Raw genomic sequence first — 21012 nt, 5'->3', positions numbered from 1 at the left:
AGGCTATGACATTGTCTAGACACCTTATTCACTTTATCTCACTTACCCTGTAAAGGCAGGCTCTATTATCTCCACAAGAGAAATGAGACAACAAATTTAGTGAAAGGAAGCCAGTTGCTTAATGCCATATAGCTCCTATGCTCCCATGTTGAATAAGGACTATAAGTTTGGCTCTGGTAACTGACCTTCACAGCTAAAATATAAAACTATTCAGGAAGTATGAAAAGATGGCTTGTAGTCATAGTGTGCCCTTATGCCTATGAGATTCAGCCTCTGAATGTCAGCGTAATTGTAAAATAATGTCAAATTCCATTTTCTAGCAAGTTAATTATAAGGGAGTTATGTCTGAAATAGCACTGCCTTGTCAGTCATTTCTGTTTACCTATTTACGTCTGTCTGGAGGGTATTTGTGAAGAGTTTTTTACAATCAGTTGTTTTATGAAAGTCAGCATACAACCACAATGACATTTAAGCACAGGACCGTTAGTCTATATCTTTAATAAATGTACCAATTAAGAAAAAGAAAAGAAAAGAAAATGAACCTAAGTTTAAGAGGGAGAGGATGGGGGCAGTGTGAGCCAAGGAAATGAATAAGGGAGAGGCAGCCTCTGCTGATTGGGAGGTAGTCCCAGGAGGGCTGCCTTCTGCGGTTGCCAGGCAACGAGCATAAACAGCACAGGATCATGGCCACTAACTACAGTGCCAACCAGGTAAGTCTCTTTCTCCATCTCTCTAACATTTAATTTTGCCTTCCAGATTCTATCTTTGGACTGACCTCTCCCATAGGATTCTGACCACAGAACAGATAGCAGAGAGTGGGATGAGATAGTACTTCACTTCCTCAGGATAGAGAGGGCTCAGGGATAAGCAAAATGTATCACTGGGTTAAATTTGTAGAATATAAGCCAGAGGTTACCAATTTTTTTCTGTAAAGGGACAGAGTAATATTGTAGGCTATGCAGGCCAAGTGGCAAAGTCAAAGATATTATGTAATACATCTTATGTAAGATATTAGTAATATATATATTTATAATATGCAATATACTTGCATATTATAAAAGAAAACATTTTTCCATTAAATTTTTGACAAAATTCAAAATATACTGAGTGAAATTTTTTGTACTATTAATGAAAAGAATGGAATTCTTTTGGGGTGAGGAAAATTTTCACTTAATTGGGATTCAAAGTTAGTATTCCCTTTTATCAAATCAATTGTGAAAGTTCATTTATAAAAACCATTCTTAGCTCTCAGGCCATCCAAAATCAGCAATATGGATTTGGCCCATGGGTCACTATTTACCAACCCCTGATCTAGACCAGTGATGCCCAATAAAAAGGATGTGAGCCACAAAATGTAATTTAAAATTTTCTAGTAGCTTCACAATCAAAAAAATTTTAATTTTAATAATATATTTAGTTTAACCCAATAAATTCAAAATATTATTTCAACACTTAAGTAGTATTTTAAAAATTATAATCAGATAGTTTACATACTCTTTTTTGGTACTAAGTCTTCAAAATTCAGCATATTTTATACTTACAAAGCACTTCAGTTTGGACTAGTCACATTTCAAGTGCTCAACAGCTACATGTGGCTACTGGCTCCATGTTGGACAGCACACATCTAGACTAAACAAATTATGCCCTTGTTAAATTAACTTAAGCTAAAGCCTACATGTTTGTTCAGGTCTTCGTCTTCAAATCTAAAGAACTATGCCTTGTCATCATTTCCTGGGCTTGGAGCCTTTGAGCCTCACAGAGATTCTTATCTTTCTCTCCACAGTATGAAAAAGCTTTCTCACCCAAATATCTGCAGAACTGGTCTCCCGCCAAGGAAACAAAAGAGGTATTCCATTTCAGTGCACCTACAAGGCCACTTTCTAGTTCTTTATGTCACATTCTTTGTAATTCCTGGTCACCTAACTCCTTTTAGCCTTCTCTAAACTTCCATATCCTCCTCTCCCCACACGCTTAAATTCAAGCCCCTCAGATACTTCCTCCCTCTTTTGCACTCAGAAGTACTTCTTTCTTCCACCTCTACCCCAGAGCATCTCTTCCCATGAAGGCTACACTCAGATTATTGCCAATGATCGTGGTCACCTATTGCCTTCAGTGCCCCGTTCCAAGGTGAGATACCCACCTCTATTTCTTTTTTTTTTTTAAAGATGACTGGTAAGGGGATCTTAACCCTTGAGTTGGTGTTTTCAGCACCACACTCTCCAAAGTGAGTGAACCGGCCATCCCTGTATGGGATCCAAACCCATGGCCTTGGTGTTATCAGCACCACACTCTCCCAAGTGAGCCATGGGCTGCCCGCCCCCCATCTCTATTTCTATCAAGAGGTAAAGAATTGAGGGAGGCATAGCACTGGGAGATTTGCAATCTCCCACAGCCACTATCTGGAAAATTAAAGTTCAATCTTCACTTTGTAATGTGAATGCTGCCAAACTTCCAGTCAGCTTATCCAACAGGACAGAATTGTATGCAGCACCCAGAAATCCTTAAACTGATGAATGATCAGTTTAAAAGAATACCTTCAGATGATGATACTTATGTAGTGGGTACTCCTTTGCCACATTTAGCCTAAAAATGCAGAATTTAAGTTGGCAGAGTGAAGGGGATAAAAAAAATTAAGGTAACCTAAAGGAGGGAGGGAGAAAAGGAAGAGTGGGAGATTATGCTTTTAGTTTTGTTTCATTATCATGCATTCTCAAAGGTAAATAATGGAAATAAGATGAACAGAGGTCCTATCAATAGATCAGTTACTGGGGTGAGAAGCCCTGCTGAGGAATAACCTTTTCCTTTTAGGAAAATCCTTGGGGTTCCTTCATGGGCACCTGGCAAATGCCTCTGAAGATACCTCCTGCTCAGGTGACCCTGACCTCCCGGACAACTGCTGGTGCTGCCTCCCTTACCAAATGGATACAGAAAAATCCTGATTTACTGAAGGCCTCCAACGGGCTGCGTCCTGAAATCTTAGGCAAGGTAACTATTCTTCCCATTTAACCTCAAACCCTCTTTTCTCCATTTACTTTCAACCTCAAAAAAAATCCTATTTTATACACCACTATGCCAGCAGGGGGAACCTCTAACCAACTCTGTCATATCATGTCTAGTCCCTAATCACCTTTTGAGGCCTAAAGGGATAAGTTAATAAGGACATCTTACCTGACCCCCCGCCCCCTTAGTAGAAAATGATCTAATCTCAAGGGGAGTTAGGGGAATCAAATTTAACTCGTTTGAAACCTGACCTTTTGACCATGGTATGGGGAGAAAGGGAGTTAGAATTCTGAGGTGGGTTGGGAAAGATGTGGGCCTTACCAGAAACATAATTGTTTCTCTCCCTCCACCCCTGACAGCCCCATGATCCAGACAGTCAGAAGAAACCTAAGAAGTCTACCACAAAAACTGTACAACAAGCACCAAGTCCAATTGTAATTCCAACCTCCTCAGCTATTAACCTCAATTCCCCAGATCAACTCCAAAGTCCACATCCCTCTGCAGGTCACACTCCAGGTCCCCAAAACCCAGCCAACTCTCCGAAGAACCCACCTGGAAACCTATGCATGCTAGATCACTGGGCAGGTCCTAATGTAGCTGAAATCCAGAAATGCAAACCTGAAACTTCAGAAGGAACCAAGGAGCCACAATGAGAAAACCTGTTAGAGACTAAGTAAAGACCCCCCAGTCAGGAATGTGGAACAGGGTAATTATGGGGTGGGAGTAAAGGAAATTTGGAAAATAAATATTGTTTGTTAAAGCTTTTATTGATCTGGATTTTCTCCGTCTGCTATAGCTGCCTCTGATAAGCCATAACGAGAAGGAAGGTTGGGGGAAATAGAACAGAGAAAAGAACATGACAGGGGTTTGGGATATAACACATTTCTATAAGAATTGAGTCAGTTATACTCCAGAAATGACGAAGAGAAAGTTCATCTTAATCACAGCAAAAGGGCAGGACCTCAAAGAACCAGTCCCTCACCCTTACCCACTCATTTTTCATCCTGAGCATGCACAGCTAGCAACTTCAAAATTAGAAGTAATTTGTTAGAGTATGTGTATGTGTGTTTGGAGAAGATGGGGAAGAAAAAATATGAAAAACCAAAGTAGACACTATCCTTGTCTAAGACTTTATATGTAAGCAAAAGTAAAAATATAGTTTGAAAACTGAAGATGTGGGAGTAATTGGCAGACAGAGAATAAAAACAAAGTAAGATGGTAAATAGAAATTTAGGGCAGAATAACAAACAAGATGCTCTGCCACATCCCTCCTCCCCCTTCAATCACCTACATGGTAAGAAGCCAACAAGAAAGTAAAGAAGTCCCCTATTTCTGTGCCTCCAACATCTGTATGTCATTGACCCTATTTTCTGCATCTTCCTGGCACTGGCTATTAAATTTAACACTCTTGCCAAACCTTTCCAGTCCCAGTGCCAAAGTGTTCCCTCATGAACACCTGTCCCTCACTCCAAGGACAAAGTAGAGGACAGCTGGTCTAAGATGGAAGAAGGCTACAAGGACTTCCCAGGGCCAGTCTAGCAAAAAGGAGAAGTGATCATTACTTAAGACCAAACACTATTTTAGGATGAAGACTGTTGACACAGCAGGTCTCCACTGTCTTAGCTTAAGTAAGGTCCTTCTAGCCAACTGACACCAGCTACAGTCATTGTTACTCTTCTTCAACCCATGGCTTTACTTAATTGGCCAAAAACTCAGAGTGACAGACAAAATAGATCTCTCATCCCAGAGTTTCCTAAGTAGTGTTTTCCTATGAAAACAGCACTACTGCCAAGGCATTTAGGGACCCAAAAGCCTGGCTCATATAGATTATAAAAGCAACAAGATCTCTCATTAAATTATAAGTTTTTGCCAGGTTTTCAACAATCCCTCCTTTTTTTGTAAATCTCTACTCTCCTTTCTCCCCAAATTTACATACTTAGGTCATCATCCCTTAGCTGTCACCTCCCCTGGTACTCTGCATCCCTCACTGGACTATAATTTGCTGAATTTGCCCTAAGGCTTACACTAGTCTTCAATGGGATTTTGGAGCTGGCAATAACTCAAAAGCTTAACATGCTTAACTTCCTTTCTTTCTCCTTTCTTCTCTGAGGCTTCTTTGTGATATTTAAATCTCTCGCTACTTGTACTTGATTCCCTGAAAACTTTTCCAGTGGTTAGTTGTAGGACAAACTGTTTCCCTCCTGGGAAAGATCAGATTGGGTAGGGGGTTGTGTGTAAATTTCTGAGACCCGAGGGAGGGGGAGGAAATTGGCTCCTCCCCAACAGCCATTCTCTTGGTTTCTCTAGATTTCAAGGACAGTTAAAGATAAAATGAGTATTTTAATTCAGTTTCAGAAAGAAATGGTACATGAACTTGGATTATAAAACATGACATTAAGAAGTTTGTTTTTCCAGAAATGCAAGAAAAAGAAATAAACCTTAATACGTTCAATGATTTTCTGGATTTTCCTCTTGCATCAAAAACTATATGTCTTCTCCCCAAAGCACCTGCTCTGAGAACCAACTTATCCTCTTTTTCTCCCTCTAGCTGGGATAGGTTAATTCCCCTCCACCCCCACCTCTCCTCTTTCAGCTACCCTGTGTGGGTGTTACAGGCCCTGGGCTCTGACCAATGAACAGAACTGTCCTTTAAGCCAGCAACCCACAGGCAGTGGCACCCAAAGCCTCATCCCCAGTCCCCAGGGCAGAGGCCACAGAGCTGGCATTGTTTCCAATGTCTCAGTCAGAAGGAGCCAAAAGCTGACTTTCAGCACAAATCAAAGCCCAATATGGAAAGAGAATAAGGGCTCCTGGGCCCAGAGTAGGCTGCAAGCTGTGGGCAGGAAAAGGGAGTTTTTGCAGCCAGTCCATCTTTAGAAACAAGGGGAAAACTGGACCTTTTTCCACTACTATGGTTACAGAAGGTACTCTATTGCTACTGTGCTCCAAGGGGATCTACAAGCACAAAAGGATCTAAACAAATCAGAGCCCTGACTAAAGATAAGTGACAAACAGGAAGATAGGTCAATGTTATAATTTGTCGAAAGATGATACTGGGAACTTCAGCTTTTCTTCACATAGCTGCCAGCCCTGCAGAAGATAACACAGTGAGAACCAAGACAACCAGTCCAGACTGGTATAGCTGGGGAATCTTCAGGCCTTTTCCTAGGTCCCACATCTGTAGAAAAAGGAAGAAAAAAAAAAAAAAGAATTTCAGTAATCAGGACCCTGGTCACACTCATAGCTCCTTTCTCAGAAAGGAATTCTACCTACTATAATAGCACTTCCTCACAACATGGTTCTAGAAAAAGGTACTTCTATCCCTATGTCCCACCTTCACCCTTCTCAAAACCCACGATATGGTACCTACCACCCACTTATCCCTATGACAGAAAATCAAGTCCTACTGTGTGATGGTGATAGGAGGAATACTCTCTAGAATGCCACAGATTCTATATATAAAAACTTCCAGACTGAATGGATAAAACTTTTGCTCATTACAACACACCTAGATCAAAGTTTCCCATAGTGTGTTCCTCTGAAAACTAGTTCCTCAGAATGCTAAAAGGCATTATATATGGGGGGAAAAAATTCTGTGGTCAGTAAATTTGTAAACATTTAATAGCAAGACTTCTTAAACAATTTATTAATGTACACTGTTAATCTCCAAAAGGGGGATATAATATGCATAATTTCCTAGATATAGTCAATCACAGAGTCCCTTTTAGTGAGAACATCTGTCCATCAGAGGACTAGTATTGGGATCTAGAACACTATTTCTCAGCTAGCCAGTTAGCTCAGTTGGCTAGAGCGTGGTGTTATAACACCAAGGTTGACAGTTTGGATCCTTATACAGACCAGCTGCCAAAAAAAACCCAACAGAACATTATTTCTCAATCTTATTTTGGTTATGACCCCACTAAGAAATTTGTTTTAAATTGGAGCATGGTAGGACTTGCCCGTGGCTCACTTGGGAGAGTGCGGTGCTGATAACACCAAGGCCATGGGTTCAGATCCCATAGCTTGAGTTGTCACCTCAAAAAAATAAATAAATAAACAAACAAATAAATAAATAAATTGGAGCACGGTAGATAATATACATACAATATAGTGAAAGTTCATGAAACAATGAACAATATTGACTATTACTAATGTGTGCTGCATTCTATATTTTCTATTCTATCTAAATTTATTTTTTTGTTGGTAGCAACCCACTAAATTGATTTTCTGCTCACTGGGTCAAAACCCACATTTTCAAAAACACTAATCTAGACTCTCTTGTGCCCTAGGGATGTTAACATATAACTCAAATACTTGAAGCAGGGGTGCGGGAGGGTTTATCATGTAACATTAGTTTGCTTACTTTCTGTCAAAAATAATAGGCTAAATTTACATGGAAATATGAGCTTTTTCAATTAAACATACTCCACTTTCTTCTGGGATTTGACTACTGAAAGTGGTCATTTAATTTTATTTATTTATTTATTATTTTGTGGCTGGCCAGTACAGGGATCAAACCCTTCACCTTGGTGTTATCAACATCATGCTCTAACAAACTGAGCTAACTTGGCCAGCCCTGAAAGTATACATAAAAATGAAGTAAAAGGTATTTATCAGAACTATTACATGAAGATGTATTATTTTTTTAAATAGCTTTTTTGAAATGCAATTTAACATACCTTACAAAAAAAACTAAACACATACTTAAAGTCACTAAAAGAGCCCTTAGGGCAAAAGTAGTCTTCAGGTTCCACACTTTCCACACATATGGCTGCCTCAATATACACGTACATGCATATGCCCATAGCCTGAATGTAAAACTGACTAAATTAGGAGTCACTTGAGAGAAAAGTTGGAGAGAGCCCAGAAAAAAAAAAATCAAGATGAGACATGCCCCCAACCCAACCCCCAAATAACTTCTACCTAGAACAGATTAGGAGTCAACAAGATTCCATAAAGCGGGGCCGGCCCATGGCTCACTCGGGAGAGTGCGGTGCTGATAACACCAAGGCCACGGGTTCAAATCCTTAAAAAAAAAATTTTTTTTTAATTCCATAAAGCGCTGTTTTGCTTATATAGGCACAGTGTTTTACAAAAAATTGAGTCCTACTGGGTGGAGGTGGTAGGGGAGATATTCTCTAGAATGCCATTGGCTCTATAACTATCTACTCTTTTACATCAGTCCCACTCTCCACTACCCCATTAGATCTTGTGGCAAGGCAACCATCAAGCTCAGAGGCCAAAAACTATGACTGTCACAGAAAACAAATAAAATCCTGACGCACACTCAGAGCTAGTTACTGACAGGAAAAATTTTTAAAAAGCAGATTTAAGGGCTTAAGAAAAGCCTTTAGGCTCCTCCTCACTTCTCTCAACAAAGAGATTATCATCCTAGGCAGGAACCAGGGCAGAAAAGCCCTCAGTGAGTTCTGTGATTTTGTAAAATCCCCCTCCTACATTAAGACTAAAGCAAATATAGGGCAAGTCCCTGCCTGAGCCAGGATGTAAACAGAGGAAGCTGATCAGCTGATCTTCTTTATAGGGCTTTGTTCTGTGAAATAAGAAGTCATTAATGCATCTCCACCCCTCCGCCTTAGGGATTATTTTATTTTATTTATTTTATTGGTGGCTGGCTGGTATAGGGATCGAACTCCAGACTATGCTCTAACCAACTGAGCAACTGGCCAGCTGTGAAAAGTCATTTTATATTAAACTGAACACTACCCTAGGGAACAGCTGATAGATACACTTAATTTAATAGGTCATTTAGTCTCACTTTTTTGATTCCATTAAACTGTCTATTGGACCAGATTGAAATACAGAAAATGCTTGTCTCTAAAGCTCTGATGTGGAAGTTATAAAAGGTCAAATTAAGGCAAAAGCATCCATCTGACAGTTGGCTTAGGTTCAGAGGTAATGGAATACCAGAAAGAATATAATTTTAATTGTCTTCTTGGCAAAGGAAGCAAGACTGGGAGTAGGAAGACCACAAAATAGGAAAATTTAAAATGCTGGAGGAAAGACTGATCGCTGATCTGGAGCAGGTTTGATTAAGCCTTAATTCGTTTATAAAGAGAAGAGAAACATCAGTTTTGAACAGACTCCAAGGTCACATAGGAGGCAACACAGTTTTCAGTCCTCTAAAAGATTCATAAAACCAATATTAAATCCTTGGCATCCAGTTTTTGTTAAACTTGGCTCCATTCTCTACAACAGCTCAAAACAAACAAAAACCATTAACACATTCTAACGTTAAGATAACAAAAGTTAATATATTTGAGTCCAGCCAGACTTGTCAATCTGGGCTGACAGGAACACTAGAATGAAAGCAGCAACCATGTTTATCTAGCTCATAATTGAATCCCCAGTATCTACAATAGTGTTTGATGCTAATAAGTACCAGTTAATATTTATTTAATGCCTTCTATGCCAGACGTATGAGCTGACTTCAAGGGTCCCTTTTAATAACATCCCTCTTAAAACTGAAAAAGTTCATATTAAGACCCAGCAAGTGTCTGCCAGGCCTACACCCCTTGCTCAGCTATAACACCAGCAGGACTGCCAAGGAATAGACAGGGAATCTTGTTTAGCTTTCCTCAAGAGAACCCTGAGTAAAGATCCAGCACAACTAACCTTAAGAACAGCAATAAACCCAGCAATGAAGGAGAGAATCCACCCAGCCTCTCCATTCCCTTCACCCAGAAAATGTGCAAATCCACAATTAACTTACCAAGTGTCGGATCCCATTCCAGGTATGATACATGAGAGGGAAGACGAGTGCAAACTTGGCTGTGTGGATTAGCGCCGGCCCCAGACACAGAGACTTCACAAGTTCCAAATACGACTCAAAGTTCCCAGGGAGCAACAGGGCAGACAAGCCAAAAAGAGAGACACCTGAGGAGAAAAGCAAGTATTCCATCACAACTGTCCACCAGTTACAACTTATGTAATGCATAAAACTGGGTTCTATTCCAGCTCCTAGCACTTTATACAATTCTAAACAATTCTGAAATGGAAAAGACTTAAACTCACGTTCATGTTTATGGCAGGAGATAGGCTACATGGGATATTACCATAATCTAAATGTGCCATATATTTCAGTACATTATTCCTCTTTTCACCATTCCCTGTCTATAAAAACCTCACCTGCCAGTTTATTTATTTATTTATTTTCCATTTTTTGGCAGCTGGCCAGTATGGGGATCTGAATCTGTGACTTCAGTGTTTTAAGGATGTGCTCTAACCAACTGAGCTAACCGGCCAGCCCTCACCTGCAACTTTAGAAGTCACCCTTTCCTGTATCTACATCATCATCTCAATAAGAAAAAGTAAAAACAGCATATTCAGTCCAGGGAAAAGAGAAAAAAATTTAAATCATCCAAATCTCTACCACAGGCTTGCTGGTTAGCTCAGTTGGTTAGAGTGCAACCTTATAACACCAAGGTCATGGGCTCGGATCCCCTTCCCAGTCAGCCACCAAAAAAAAAAAAAAAAAAAAAAAAAAAAAAATCTCTACCACACAAAAATTTGACTCAAAATAGATTAGTCATCTAAATGGTAGAGCTAAACTAAACTCTTAAAAGAAAAAGCATAGGAATAAAAAATAAAATAAAATAAAATAATAATAGTAATAATAATAATTTAATATAAATATAAAATTATATATGTAAATATAAAAAGACAGATAATAACAAGTGTTGACAAGAATGTAGAAAAATTAGGGGTTTTTTTTGTTTTTGTTTTTTTAAAAGACCGGTAAGGGGATCTTAACCCTTAACTTGGTGCTGTCAGCACCATGCTCACCCAGTGAGCTAACCGAACATCCCTATATGGGATCTGAACTCATGGCCTTGGTGTTATCAGCACCAAACTCTCCTGAGTGAGCCACGGGCCGGCGCAAGGATGTAGAGAAATTGTAACCCTCCTTCATTGCTGGTGGGACTATAAAATGAAACAGTTATTTAGAAAACAATACGGCAGCTCTTCAAAATGTTAAGCATAGAGTTACCATATGATGCAGCAATTCCACTCCTAGGTATATACCTAAAAGAAATAAAACATATCTACACAAAAATTTGTATACAAATGTTTCTAACAGCATTATTCATAATAGCCAAAAAGTAGAAAAAACCTTCAGTGGATTAAATGGCCCCAACAAAGTCACTGAAGCTTAATCACCACTGTAACTGTTGAGGATGAGAAATCCTATTATGATAATTGAAAGGTGGGGCCTTGGAGAGGTGATTAAATTCTGAGGACCATACTGTAGCGTGGTGGTCATGGGTGTGTTCTGAGGGCTTTTAAAAGAGAGCACATGAGAGTCTCTCTCTGCTCCACCATTTTCACAATGTGATATACCCAGCATCACTGAAATCACCACCAAAGAAGGCCTTCACCAGATGAGTTCCCTGAACTTTGGACTTCCCAGCCTCTGAAACTGTAAGCAATAAATTTCATTTTCTTACAAATTACCAAGTTCCAAGCATTTTTGTTATAAGCAACAGAAATGGACTAACATACAACCCAAATGCCTATTAATTGATGAATGTATAAATTAAATATGGCATATCCATATAATGAAATATCCAGCCATAAAAAGAAATGAAGTACTGATACATCTTCAATATGGATGAACTTTGAAAACATTATGTTAAGTAAAAGAAGCCAGTCACAAAAGACTACATGTAATATGATTCCACTTATACTTGATGTTCAGAATAGGCAAGGCTACAGAGACAGAAAGTAGATAAATGGTTCCCTAGGTCTTGAGGAGGATTGGGAAGAAATGAGGAATGGCTGCTAATAAAAATGGGATTTCTTTTTAGAGGTAATAAAAATATTCTAAAATTGATTGTGGTGATTGTTGCGCAACTCTATGAACATACTAAAAACCACTAAATTAACATTTTCAATATGTGTATTGCATGGTATGTGAATTATGTCTCAATAAAGCTGTTAACAGAAACAATCTCTACCACAATAATTGTTACTTCGTTTCTGCCCTTACACATTTCTATCAGTAATTGTAGCTCAATTGTACAGTGATTTTAAACAGCAGGGTGAAAGGGCACTCTTGTTGAAAATATACAAGATTATTATTTTTTTTTTTTAAGATGACTGGTAAGGGGATCCTAACCCTTGACTTGGTGTTGTCAGCACCACGCTCTCCCAAGTGAGCTAACTGGCCATCCCTATATAGAGATCCAAACCTGTGGCCTTGGTGTTATCAGCACCACACTCTTCCAAGTGAGGCACGAGGCCAGCTCTATACAGGATTATTTTAACAAGCATTTACTTCTCCATTTTCACTCAAGGCAGATGAGTGATTAGAATCATGACAATTCAACTAAAAGGAAACTTCTGACAGTAAGATTATTGAGATGGTTATGTAAACTCTTTCCAAGATCTTAAAGAACATGAAGGATTCATAGTAGTAGGGAATGGAAAACAGGATGCAGACAGTATAACTTCTAGAGGTCTGTTCTGTTCTGTTGTCAGTGTGGCAAATATGCACTTTTATTTCTTTCACAGACATTTATTGAAAGCATACTATGTACTAAACTTATGCTGAACTTGTGGAAAGAAGAACCAAAACACATTCTCCACTCTCAAGAAGCTTACACTCAAGGCTGGCCTGTGTCTGACTTGGGAGAGTGTGGCGCTGATAACACCAAGGCCACAGGTTTGGATCCTATATAGGGATGGCCGGTTAGCTCACTTGGGAGAGTGTGGTGCTGACAACACCAACTCAAGGGTTAAGTTCCCCTTACCGGTCATCTTAAAAAAAAAAAAAAAAAAGAAGAAGCTTACACTCCTAGGCTGGCCTGAAGGTCATGAGTTATCTCAATTGATTTTTCACAGTCAGTTTGAGATTGAACCCCCTGTTTTACTCTTTCCCCCCTTCTCACTTCTGCACTTGACTAGTCTTAAAAAAATAAAAATGAAGAAGTTTACAGTCTACTAGGGGAGACATTTAAGGCAATCAATCTGCAGTACAGAGTGATTAGCACTATAACAAAGGTATATGGGTGGGGCCGAGCCCGTGGCGCACTTGGTAGAGTGCTGCGCTGGGAGCGCGGCGACGCTCCCACCGCGGGTTCGGATCCTATATAGGACTGACCGGTGCACTCACTGGCTGAGTGCCGGTCACGAAAAGACGACAAAAAAAAAAAAAAAAAAACAAAGGCATATGGGTGCACTGCATGCTGTAGAACACAAAGCAAATACTCAAAATCTTTCTAGGGGCTGGCCAGTTAACTCAGTTGGTTAGAGCACAGTGTTATAACCCTAAGGTCAGGATTTGGATCCCCATACCAGCCAGCTGCCAAACAAACAAACAAAAACAAAAATGAAAAATCTATTTGGTAGGAGGGGGAGGGTACCCTGAAATGCTTTTTCTCAGAAGTATACTTAAACTGAATATTATGTTTCATGTTGTTTTGTTTGGTGGCTGATGGGTACGGGGATCCAAACCCTTGACCGTGGTATTATAAATGAGCTAACCAGACAGCCCTTAAGCTGAGTTCTGAGGAGAGAGATTAGGGGACAGGGAAGCAGGGAGTGACAGGATATAAGGCTCAATCATAAAGGGCCATAAGGCTCAATCATAAAGGGCCTTACATGCTAAACTCCAGAGTTTAAACTTGGTCCTGTCAGTCAAGGATGACAAATAGGTTTTATATTAGTGCCAACCAAATAGAGTTCATCTCAGTGCCAATTCGTATCAATTAGTAATGGTTGCCTAAAGTGCTGTAGTAAGAGATTCTTAGGCCATATCATATATAGAAAGAATGATCTGTCCTGGCCTCTGCAGAAGGGGAGGGTTACTTGGGCCAAATATTGCCATTCCTAATGAAACTAGAGTGTCATTTAAGAGTTTATGCTGGAGGCCGGCCTGTGGCTCACTCAGGAGAGTGTGGTGCTAATAACACCAAGGCCCCAGGTTCGGATCCCATATAGGGATGGCCGGTTTGCTCACTGGCTGAGCGTGGTGCTGACAACAAGTCAAGGGTTAAGATCCCCTTACAGGTCATCTTTTTAAAAAAAAAGAGTTTATGCTGGAGAGTGATATGGTCACCTTTAAAAAGATCAACCTGACAGCAATAGGGGGATGGATTAGAGAGGAGTCAGAATGAAGATAAGAAGTCAGAATAGGAGGTCATGTTAATTCCAAACCTTCTGATAAAGTGATATAACAGCTTGATCTAAGATAGCAGAGAGAATGGAGAAGGGACAACTAAAAAAGACATAAAGGAAGTAAAATTTGGGGATAGAGGATGAATGAGATAGTGGTTTGCATGGGCTACTAAATAATGCCCTTCATCCACATAGAAAACAAAGAAAATGTAGGTTTTTAGTTTACTTTAGGCTTTGATTTGTTTGGGGATTGATATTTTGGGAGGGGGGAATATAGGTTCAATTTAGAATATGTTTGAGTTTGAGGTACTTAAAGAACATCAAAGTGAAGATATTCAATAAGCAGCTGGTAAAGTTCTAAAGTTAGCTACACTCTGATTTAAAGATACGGATTTGGGATCACCTGTATGTAAGTGATAAGTGAAGGGTTTTTTGTTTGTTTGTTTGTTTTTAAAAGATGACCGGTAAGGCGATCTTAACCCTTGCGTTGGTGTTGTCAGCACCACGCTCTCCCAAGTGAACCAACCAGCCATCCCTATATAGGGATCCGAACCTGTGGCCTTGGTGTTATCAGCACCACACTCTCCCAAGTGAGCCACGGGCCAGCCCCATAAGTGAAGTTTTAAGTGTGGAGGGGGTAAGTTGGGGAAAGTATAGTTAAAAGAGAAATAGGAAACTCCACTTGACTATAAACTCCTTGGGGGCAAAGGCAGCTATGACATTCATCTTTGTAACCACTGCACTCAACACAGTGATCAGCATAAACCAAGTCCTCAATGTTTATTGGGTCAAAACTGTAGCAGTTAGTGTCATAAAAGCCAAGGAAAACATTTAACGCAGCCTTCCCAAAGAGATTAATATGGACAGCAAGGAGATAACACTCAACCTGAAGTCAAAGTTTCCCTTTGGGAACGAAATTGGGAAAACACAAAAAGTAATAATGAATGAAGGGCTGGCCTGTTAGCTCAGCTGGTCAGAGCATTGTGCTGATAACACCAAGATCCAGGGTTCAAGCTCTGTACCAGTCAGCCGCTCCCCCCTCCAAAAAAGATTAAAGATTTAAATGTAAGACCAGAAACTGTAAAAGTATTAAAAGAAAACACAGGGGAAAAACTATATGGCATTGGTCTGGGCAATGATTTTTTGGGATTTGACCCCAAAAGCATAGTCAACAAAATCAAAAACAGACAAATGGGATTAGATCAAACTAAAAAGCTTTTGCACAGCAAAGGAAACAAGAGTGTGAACTACCTACAGATTGTGAGAAAATATTTGTAAGCCATACATTTGATAAGGGGTTAATATCCAAAACATATAAGGAATTTAAACAAGTCAATAGCAAGAAAACAAAAAACCCAATTAAAAAATGGGCAAAGGACCTGAATAGGCATTTCTCAAAAGAAGACATACAAATGGCCAACAGATATATGAAAAAATGCTCAACATCACTGATCATTAAAGAAATGCAAGTTAAAATCACAACGAGATATCATCTCACACCCACCAGGATGGCTATTATCAAAAAGATGGAAGATAACAAGTGTTGACAAAAATGTGGAAAAAAGGGAATCCTTGTACACTGTTGGTGGGAACGTAGATTAGTACAGCCGTGACGGAAAACTGTAAAGAGGTTCCACAAAATACCACAAAATACTAAATAGAGAATTGCCATATGGCTATCCCACTTCTGGATATTTATTTTAAAAGATTTGAAATCAGTTTACTAAAGCAATGTCTGAACTCCTATGTTCATCGCAGCACAAATCACAACAGCCAAGTTATGAAATCAGCCTAAGTATCCAACAACAGATGAATGGATAAAGAAAATGTGGTATTTGGAATACCATTCAGCCTTAAAAAAAGAAGGAAATTCTGTTATTTGCCACAACATGAATGGAACTGCAGAACATTATGTGAAGTGAAATAAGCTAGGCACAGAAAGACAATACTGCATGTTCTCACTTATAAGACAAATCTAAAACAAATGAACTCATAGAAGCAGAGAGTAGAATGGTGGTTACAGAGTCTGGCAGGTGGCAGAAGTGGGGAAATGATGGTCAAAGAGTACAAATCTCAGACATGAGGAGTAAGTTTTTAGGTTTTGGTTTTTTTGAGATCTACTGCACGGCATGGTGAATATAGTTAATACCTACAGTATATTGCACATTTCAAAACTGCTAAGAGAGTAAACTTCACATGTTCTCATCATTAAAAAATGGTAAGTATTTGAGGTGATGGCTATGTTAATTACCTTGGTTTAATTATTCCACAATGTACTCATAAATTATAACATCATTTTGTTTCCCACAAATACATACAATTATAAATTGTCAAATTACAATTTTTTTTAAAAAAGCACCCAAATCTTAACATGGAAATTTGGGTGAACATAAGGTAACATGCTTGGAATTGTGATTTTTAACAAAGAAAGCTTATATCTAATACATTATATTATTCTTCATTTTGTTCTTAAAACAAGATGAAACATGTTAACATAAGGAGGGTGATCTGCATAGTACCTGCAAAAAATAGGTCCACCAAGAAACATTAGGCAGTATGTCCCTAGCATTGCCCAGAGGAAAAAATGTCTTGAATCAGGCACAACAAAATCAAGTACATGTAGCAGGACTATCCCTAGAGCGGAAATGGGTGCATATGCTCAATGACACTAGCTGCTAAGGTCGTTCAACTAATTCTTCTTGCTTTGATTGCCTGCTCACTGGACAACTTTAGGATTACAATATGGTATCCTACATAGATTGGCCTGTAGGAAGAGAATGCACACATCAGGAAACAGACTATTGGTTAATTTAATTACCTTTCTCATTGTAAATTAATAAACTGACATCTGGTTAGAATGTCAGTTTCTTGGTGAATCAGTCCCTAGAGCTGAAAAAACACTGAATAAGCCAACAAAGTCAGATTTCTTAGCTTACACAGCAGAGGATCAGACTGGGGAGTCAGCTAACCTTCTTCATACGTACCTTCAAACTGCATAGTATAAAGATATGAAGTTTGGGCCAGCCTGTGGCTCACTCGGGAGAGTGTGCTGCTGATAACACCAAGGCCACGGGTTCGGATCCTATATAGAAATGGCCAGTTAGCTCACTGGCTGAGCGTGGTGCTGACAACACCAAGCTAAGGGTTAAGATCACCTTACCAGTCATCTTTTAAAATAAATAAATAAATAAAGATATGAAGTTAAACTCATTAGGGGGGCTGAGAGGAAAGGACACAGGAAACAGGAAGCATATGTTAAATGAAATAGTGCTATGCTATCCAAAAAAGTGCCTTTTAAAAAATAACCACCATTTGGGCCGGCCTGTGGCTCACTTGGGAGAGTGTGGTGCTGATAACACCAAGGCCACGGGTTTGGATCCCCATATAGGGATGGCTGGTTAGCTCACTTGGGAGAGTATTGTGCTGACAACACCAAGTCAAGGGTTAAGATCCCCTTATCAGTCATGTTTTTAAAAAAATAAAACATAAAAATAAATAAATAAATAGATAGATAGATAGATAGATAAATAACCACTATTGAGAAAGGCAGAAGTCTTTCTTCTCAAGTCTTCCTTGCCTTAAACTAGAAGTCATAAACTGGTGGCCCTTATCCTAAAATACGTTTAGCCGTGTAGTTTGGCTCATTATATTTTTTTAAATGTTTGAATAAACTGCCATTGTTAAAATATCAGAATATTTCATATAAAAATCCATCTTTCTGCTGTCCCTTGATTGTAATATCTTGAAACATTAGGTCTGAATTTCTGCATAACAATCCACTGAAGATACATATCAATGGTCTCCTTTTTATTAGAAAACCTGCCAGAATCCTCAATACCCATTAATGTCTCCCAATACTGAACTAAGTGTCAGTTATCACTGTGCTTCCACATTTTTCTTTTAGTAAAGAAAAAAAGTAAAATATTTCTTAAACCTATGTCTCTATCAAAAGTATAAAGGAGACAGATGAGAGAGCTATGTATTTCACCTGGATTGCTTCATTCATCTACTTTACTCATTTAAGTTACCTGCCTCCAAAGGTTTTCAGCTTTCAAGTCATGCTTTTGTATTTCTCCAAGGACAAACCCTGGTGCATCTATCTGACAGACCTGGAACAGCTGCCTGTCTGCTGCTAAGGTTTCTACTACAGATGCAAGAAAAAAGACCTCGTGTTTTCTGTCTGATTGTGGCAGCCAAGATTGAACAGAGGAATACAAGGGGAAAAATACAAGGGAGAGAGAATTTTTACAACTTGAGAAAACAGTAGGGCCGGCCCATGACTCACTTGGGAGAGTACGGTGCTGATAATACCAAGACCACAGGTTGGGATCCTATATAGGGATGGCCGGTTCGCTCACTGGCTGAGTGTGGTGCTGACGACACCAAGCTAAGGGTTAAGATCCCCTTACTGGTCATCTTTAAAAAAAAAAACAGTAAAGAACCTGTTTTACTCCAAAGAAGAACCTAAAATTTGAGTTTACACAAGAATTGTTGTGAAATATCCCTTATCATCCTCATCTTGTTGATTATATTTTTAAAAGCTTAAAGGTTAAACTAATTATAAACAAGCCAGTGACTTTAAAAAAAAAAAAAAAAAAAAAGCAACAAACTACCCTGGAATAATCAACCCTAAGTTACATTTTGCTCTAGTTTCACCTTTGATACAACAACTTAACATTAGGCATATCCCATATTCTGCTCCTCTACCTTCCCAAACAGGTACTAATAATCTTCAACATCTTTTTTTTTTTTTTTTTTTTAAAGATGACCGGTAAGGGGATCTCAACCCTTGGCTTGGTGTTGTCAACACCATGCTCAGCTAGTGAGCCAACCAGCCATCCCTATATAGGATCCGAACCCGCGGCCTTGGTGTTATCAGCACCGCACTCTCCAGAGTGAGCCACGGGCCGGCCCTTTCAACATCTTCTCAACACTTTTCACAGCACTTCTTTGGGGCAACTGAAAGACAACCTATAGATAATCCTGGATACATGAACTGGCTCAACCTAGGGACAAGAAAGGAAAGAATGGAAAGAACTACATTTATAATGCTAACAACATGAGCCTTGAAATGGACGGAATGCTTGGCAGGGTTTGGGAAACTGAAAGACAATTCTGCCTTCACTACTACCTAAACCACTCCCTTAATCTATTCCTTCTTCTAGAAGCCTGGAGACAAGATTCAAAGCATCTAAAAGTTTCAAAGGCTTCTCTTGATCACGGAGCTCAAGTATCAGAATGAAATTCTAACTAAATTCTAATCAAGAGGTACCAGGCCCCAATGCATTAATACCAACTGACCTTCTGTAAGAAAATAATCAGTTTTTCCTAACTTTGAATATGCAGGTTATATGGTTACAGTATAGTAATATTACCAACTTTGGAAGACCATTTCCCTATGTGAAAAAAAAAAAGTACGGATATTGTAATGTCTGACAGGGCTGCATTATTTTTCAGATTTCAGTAGCTATAGATCACCAGTGACTGACAAATCAAGTATGACAGGTTTGAAACTCAAATTAGAAATACGAGGCCACTCCTCACGGAGCCTTCCCACTTGCTTACCCCAGCGCGGGGCTTCCCGGGGCCTGCGGGCCGGCCTCCCCTCCCACTCCCTCTGCGGTTCTCTGGCGGAGTCGTGGGGTGTCCCCGACCAGCGTCGGGAGGGCAAGAAAGTACGGGCTGGGCCGACTGTCACTCCACTGCACCCTGGGCTCCGGCCCCCGGTAAACTTCCTGTTACCGGGAGGCAGATACCATCTCTGCGGCCACCAGTTGGGAAAAACACCTAACCAATTTTTGGTTAGGAATAGTGCGGTCGGAGAGTTCCCGAGTTTGCTTGAACCTGCTGGAGAGCTGACTGCGGGGGGGCACCAGCCTTGGTCCGCGCCAGGCGTATTCAAAGGTGAACCTTGTGCTGCAGGCTCTTCCCCCGAGGAGCTCACGCTCTAGCGTGGGAGATAAGACAAGTACACAAATAACCGCGATACCAGGAGGAAGGTGATAAGTCCCGAGAAAGATCTACACAGTGCTACAAAGGCACCCAGAGCGACCGGTCGGTCGTCTGTGCCTAGCAGAAACCTGGTAGACTTCCTGGGCGAGGCGGTGCTGAGCAGGGTCTTGAAGGCCCAGCTGATAGACGAGAGCTGCAGAAGACACGTCCCAGCCCAGCCCAGTGCGCACAGAGCAGGGAGACGTCAGGCTAGGGAAGCGGAGACTGGACAGAAACCACACACCCTGTGGGGTCGCCACTGCGTGATCCAACAGCCCGGGCCAGAGCACAGGAATCAGGGAGAAGTCCTGCACGGGAAGTGGAAGCTCAGCAGAGACCACACACCCTGAGGTACTGCCCCGTGATCTAGCAGCCCAGCAGAGTCCAAGGTGACCAGAGAGGTGGCTCCCCGGAGAGGCCCAAGACCCAAGGCAACCACACACACAAGGCAATAGAGGCCAACTGAGCAGTCACGGAGGGAGCCATACCAAACTGGCAACCACAGCAACATCTTAGTTAGTCAATAGTCTCAAACCGGTGGACTGTGAAACCCCTTGCCACAATGAATAAACATCAAAAAAAGATACCAGAAATACAAAAAATCAAGAAAGTACACCACCAAAAGTTAATAAATCTCAAGCTCTAGATCCTATAGAACAAGAAGCCCTTGAAATAACTGACAAGGAATTTCGAGTGATAATTCTAAGGAAACTGAATGAGATACAAGAAAACTCAGCTAGACATCCTGATGAAACGAGGAAAAGTATACAGGACCTTAAAGAGGAAATGTACAAGGAAATCAATGTCCTGAAAAAAAATGTAGCAGAACTTGCCGAACTGAAGAAGTTATTCAGCGAAATAAAAAACACAACGGAGAGTTTAACC

General features: G+C 40.1%; 2 protein-coding genes and 1 non-coding gene across 3 annotated transcripts in view; 2 read left to right on the top strand and 1 right to left on the bottom strand.

Moving 5' to 3' along the window:
• The first annotated feature begins 683 nt into the window (after positions 1 to 683).
• Positions 684 to 3653, top strand: CFAP126 (cilia and flagella associated protein 126). Its single transcript, XM_063105893.1, has 5 exons — positions 684 to 710; positions 1784 to 1846; positions 2047 to 2127; positions 2809 to 2985; positions 3360 to 3653. The coding sequence occupies exons 1-5, from the start codon at positions 684 to 686 to the stop codon at positions 3651 to 3653; spliced, it is 642 nt and encodes a 213-aa protein (XP_062961963.1).
• A 93-nt stretch (positions 3654 to 3746) lies between these two features.
• The window catches only part of SDHC (succinate dehydrogenase complex subunit C), a 50546-nt gene continuing 33280 nt past the window's right edge, over positions 3747 to 21012 (bottom strand). The window contains exons 5-6 of the mRNA XM_063104722.1: positions 9731 to 9894; positions 3747 to 6178 (exon numbers count right to left, since the gene is read on the bottom strand). Of these exons, the coding sequence (XP_062960792.1) occupies positions 6074 to 6178; positions 9731 to 9894 (269 nt within the window). The 3' untranslated portion in view covers positions 3747 to 6073. The remainder of the gene's footprint in view (positions 6179 to 9730; positions 9895 to 21012) is intronic.
• LOC134385384 (small nucleolar RNA SNORA31) lies at positions 18227 to 18355 on the top strand. Its single transcript, XR_010024362.1, has one exon. It is a non-coding gene; the product is annotated as a small nucleolar RNA SNORA31 (small nucleolar RNA).

Source organism: Cynocephalus volans, chromosome 8, assembly GCF_027409185.1.
Source record: "Cynocephalus volans isolate mCynVol1 chromosome 8, mCynVol1.pri, whole genome shotgun sequence".
NCBI classification, from domain to species: domain Eukaryota; kingdom Metazoa; phylum Chordata; class Mammalia; order Dermoptera; family Cynocephalidae; genus Cynocephalus; species Cynocephalus volans.
The sequence above is the reverse complement of the archived record's forward strand: the minus strand, read 5'-3'. Positions and strand labels throughout refer to the sequence as shown.

What these genes read in the sequence shown, in the direction of transcription:
- CFAP126 (XM_063105893.1), top strand. Translation starts at nt 684, where the DNA reads ATGGCCACTAACTACAGTGCCAACCAG. An exon ending in CCGCCAAGGAAACAAAAGAG is followed by an intron (nt 1,847 to 2,046) that starts GTATTCCATTTC and finishes CCTCTACCCCAG; the next exon opens with AGCATCTCTTCCCATGAAGG. An exon ending in GTCCTGAAATCTTAGGCAAG is followed by an intron (nt 2,986 to 3,359) that starts GTAACTATTCTT and finishes CACCCCTGACAG; the next exon opens with CCCCATGATCCAGACAGTCA.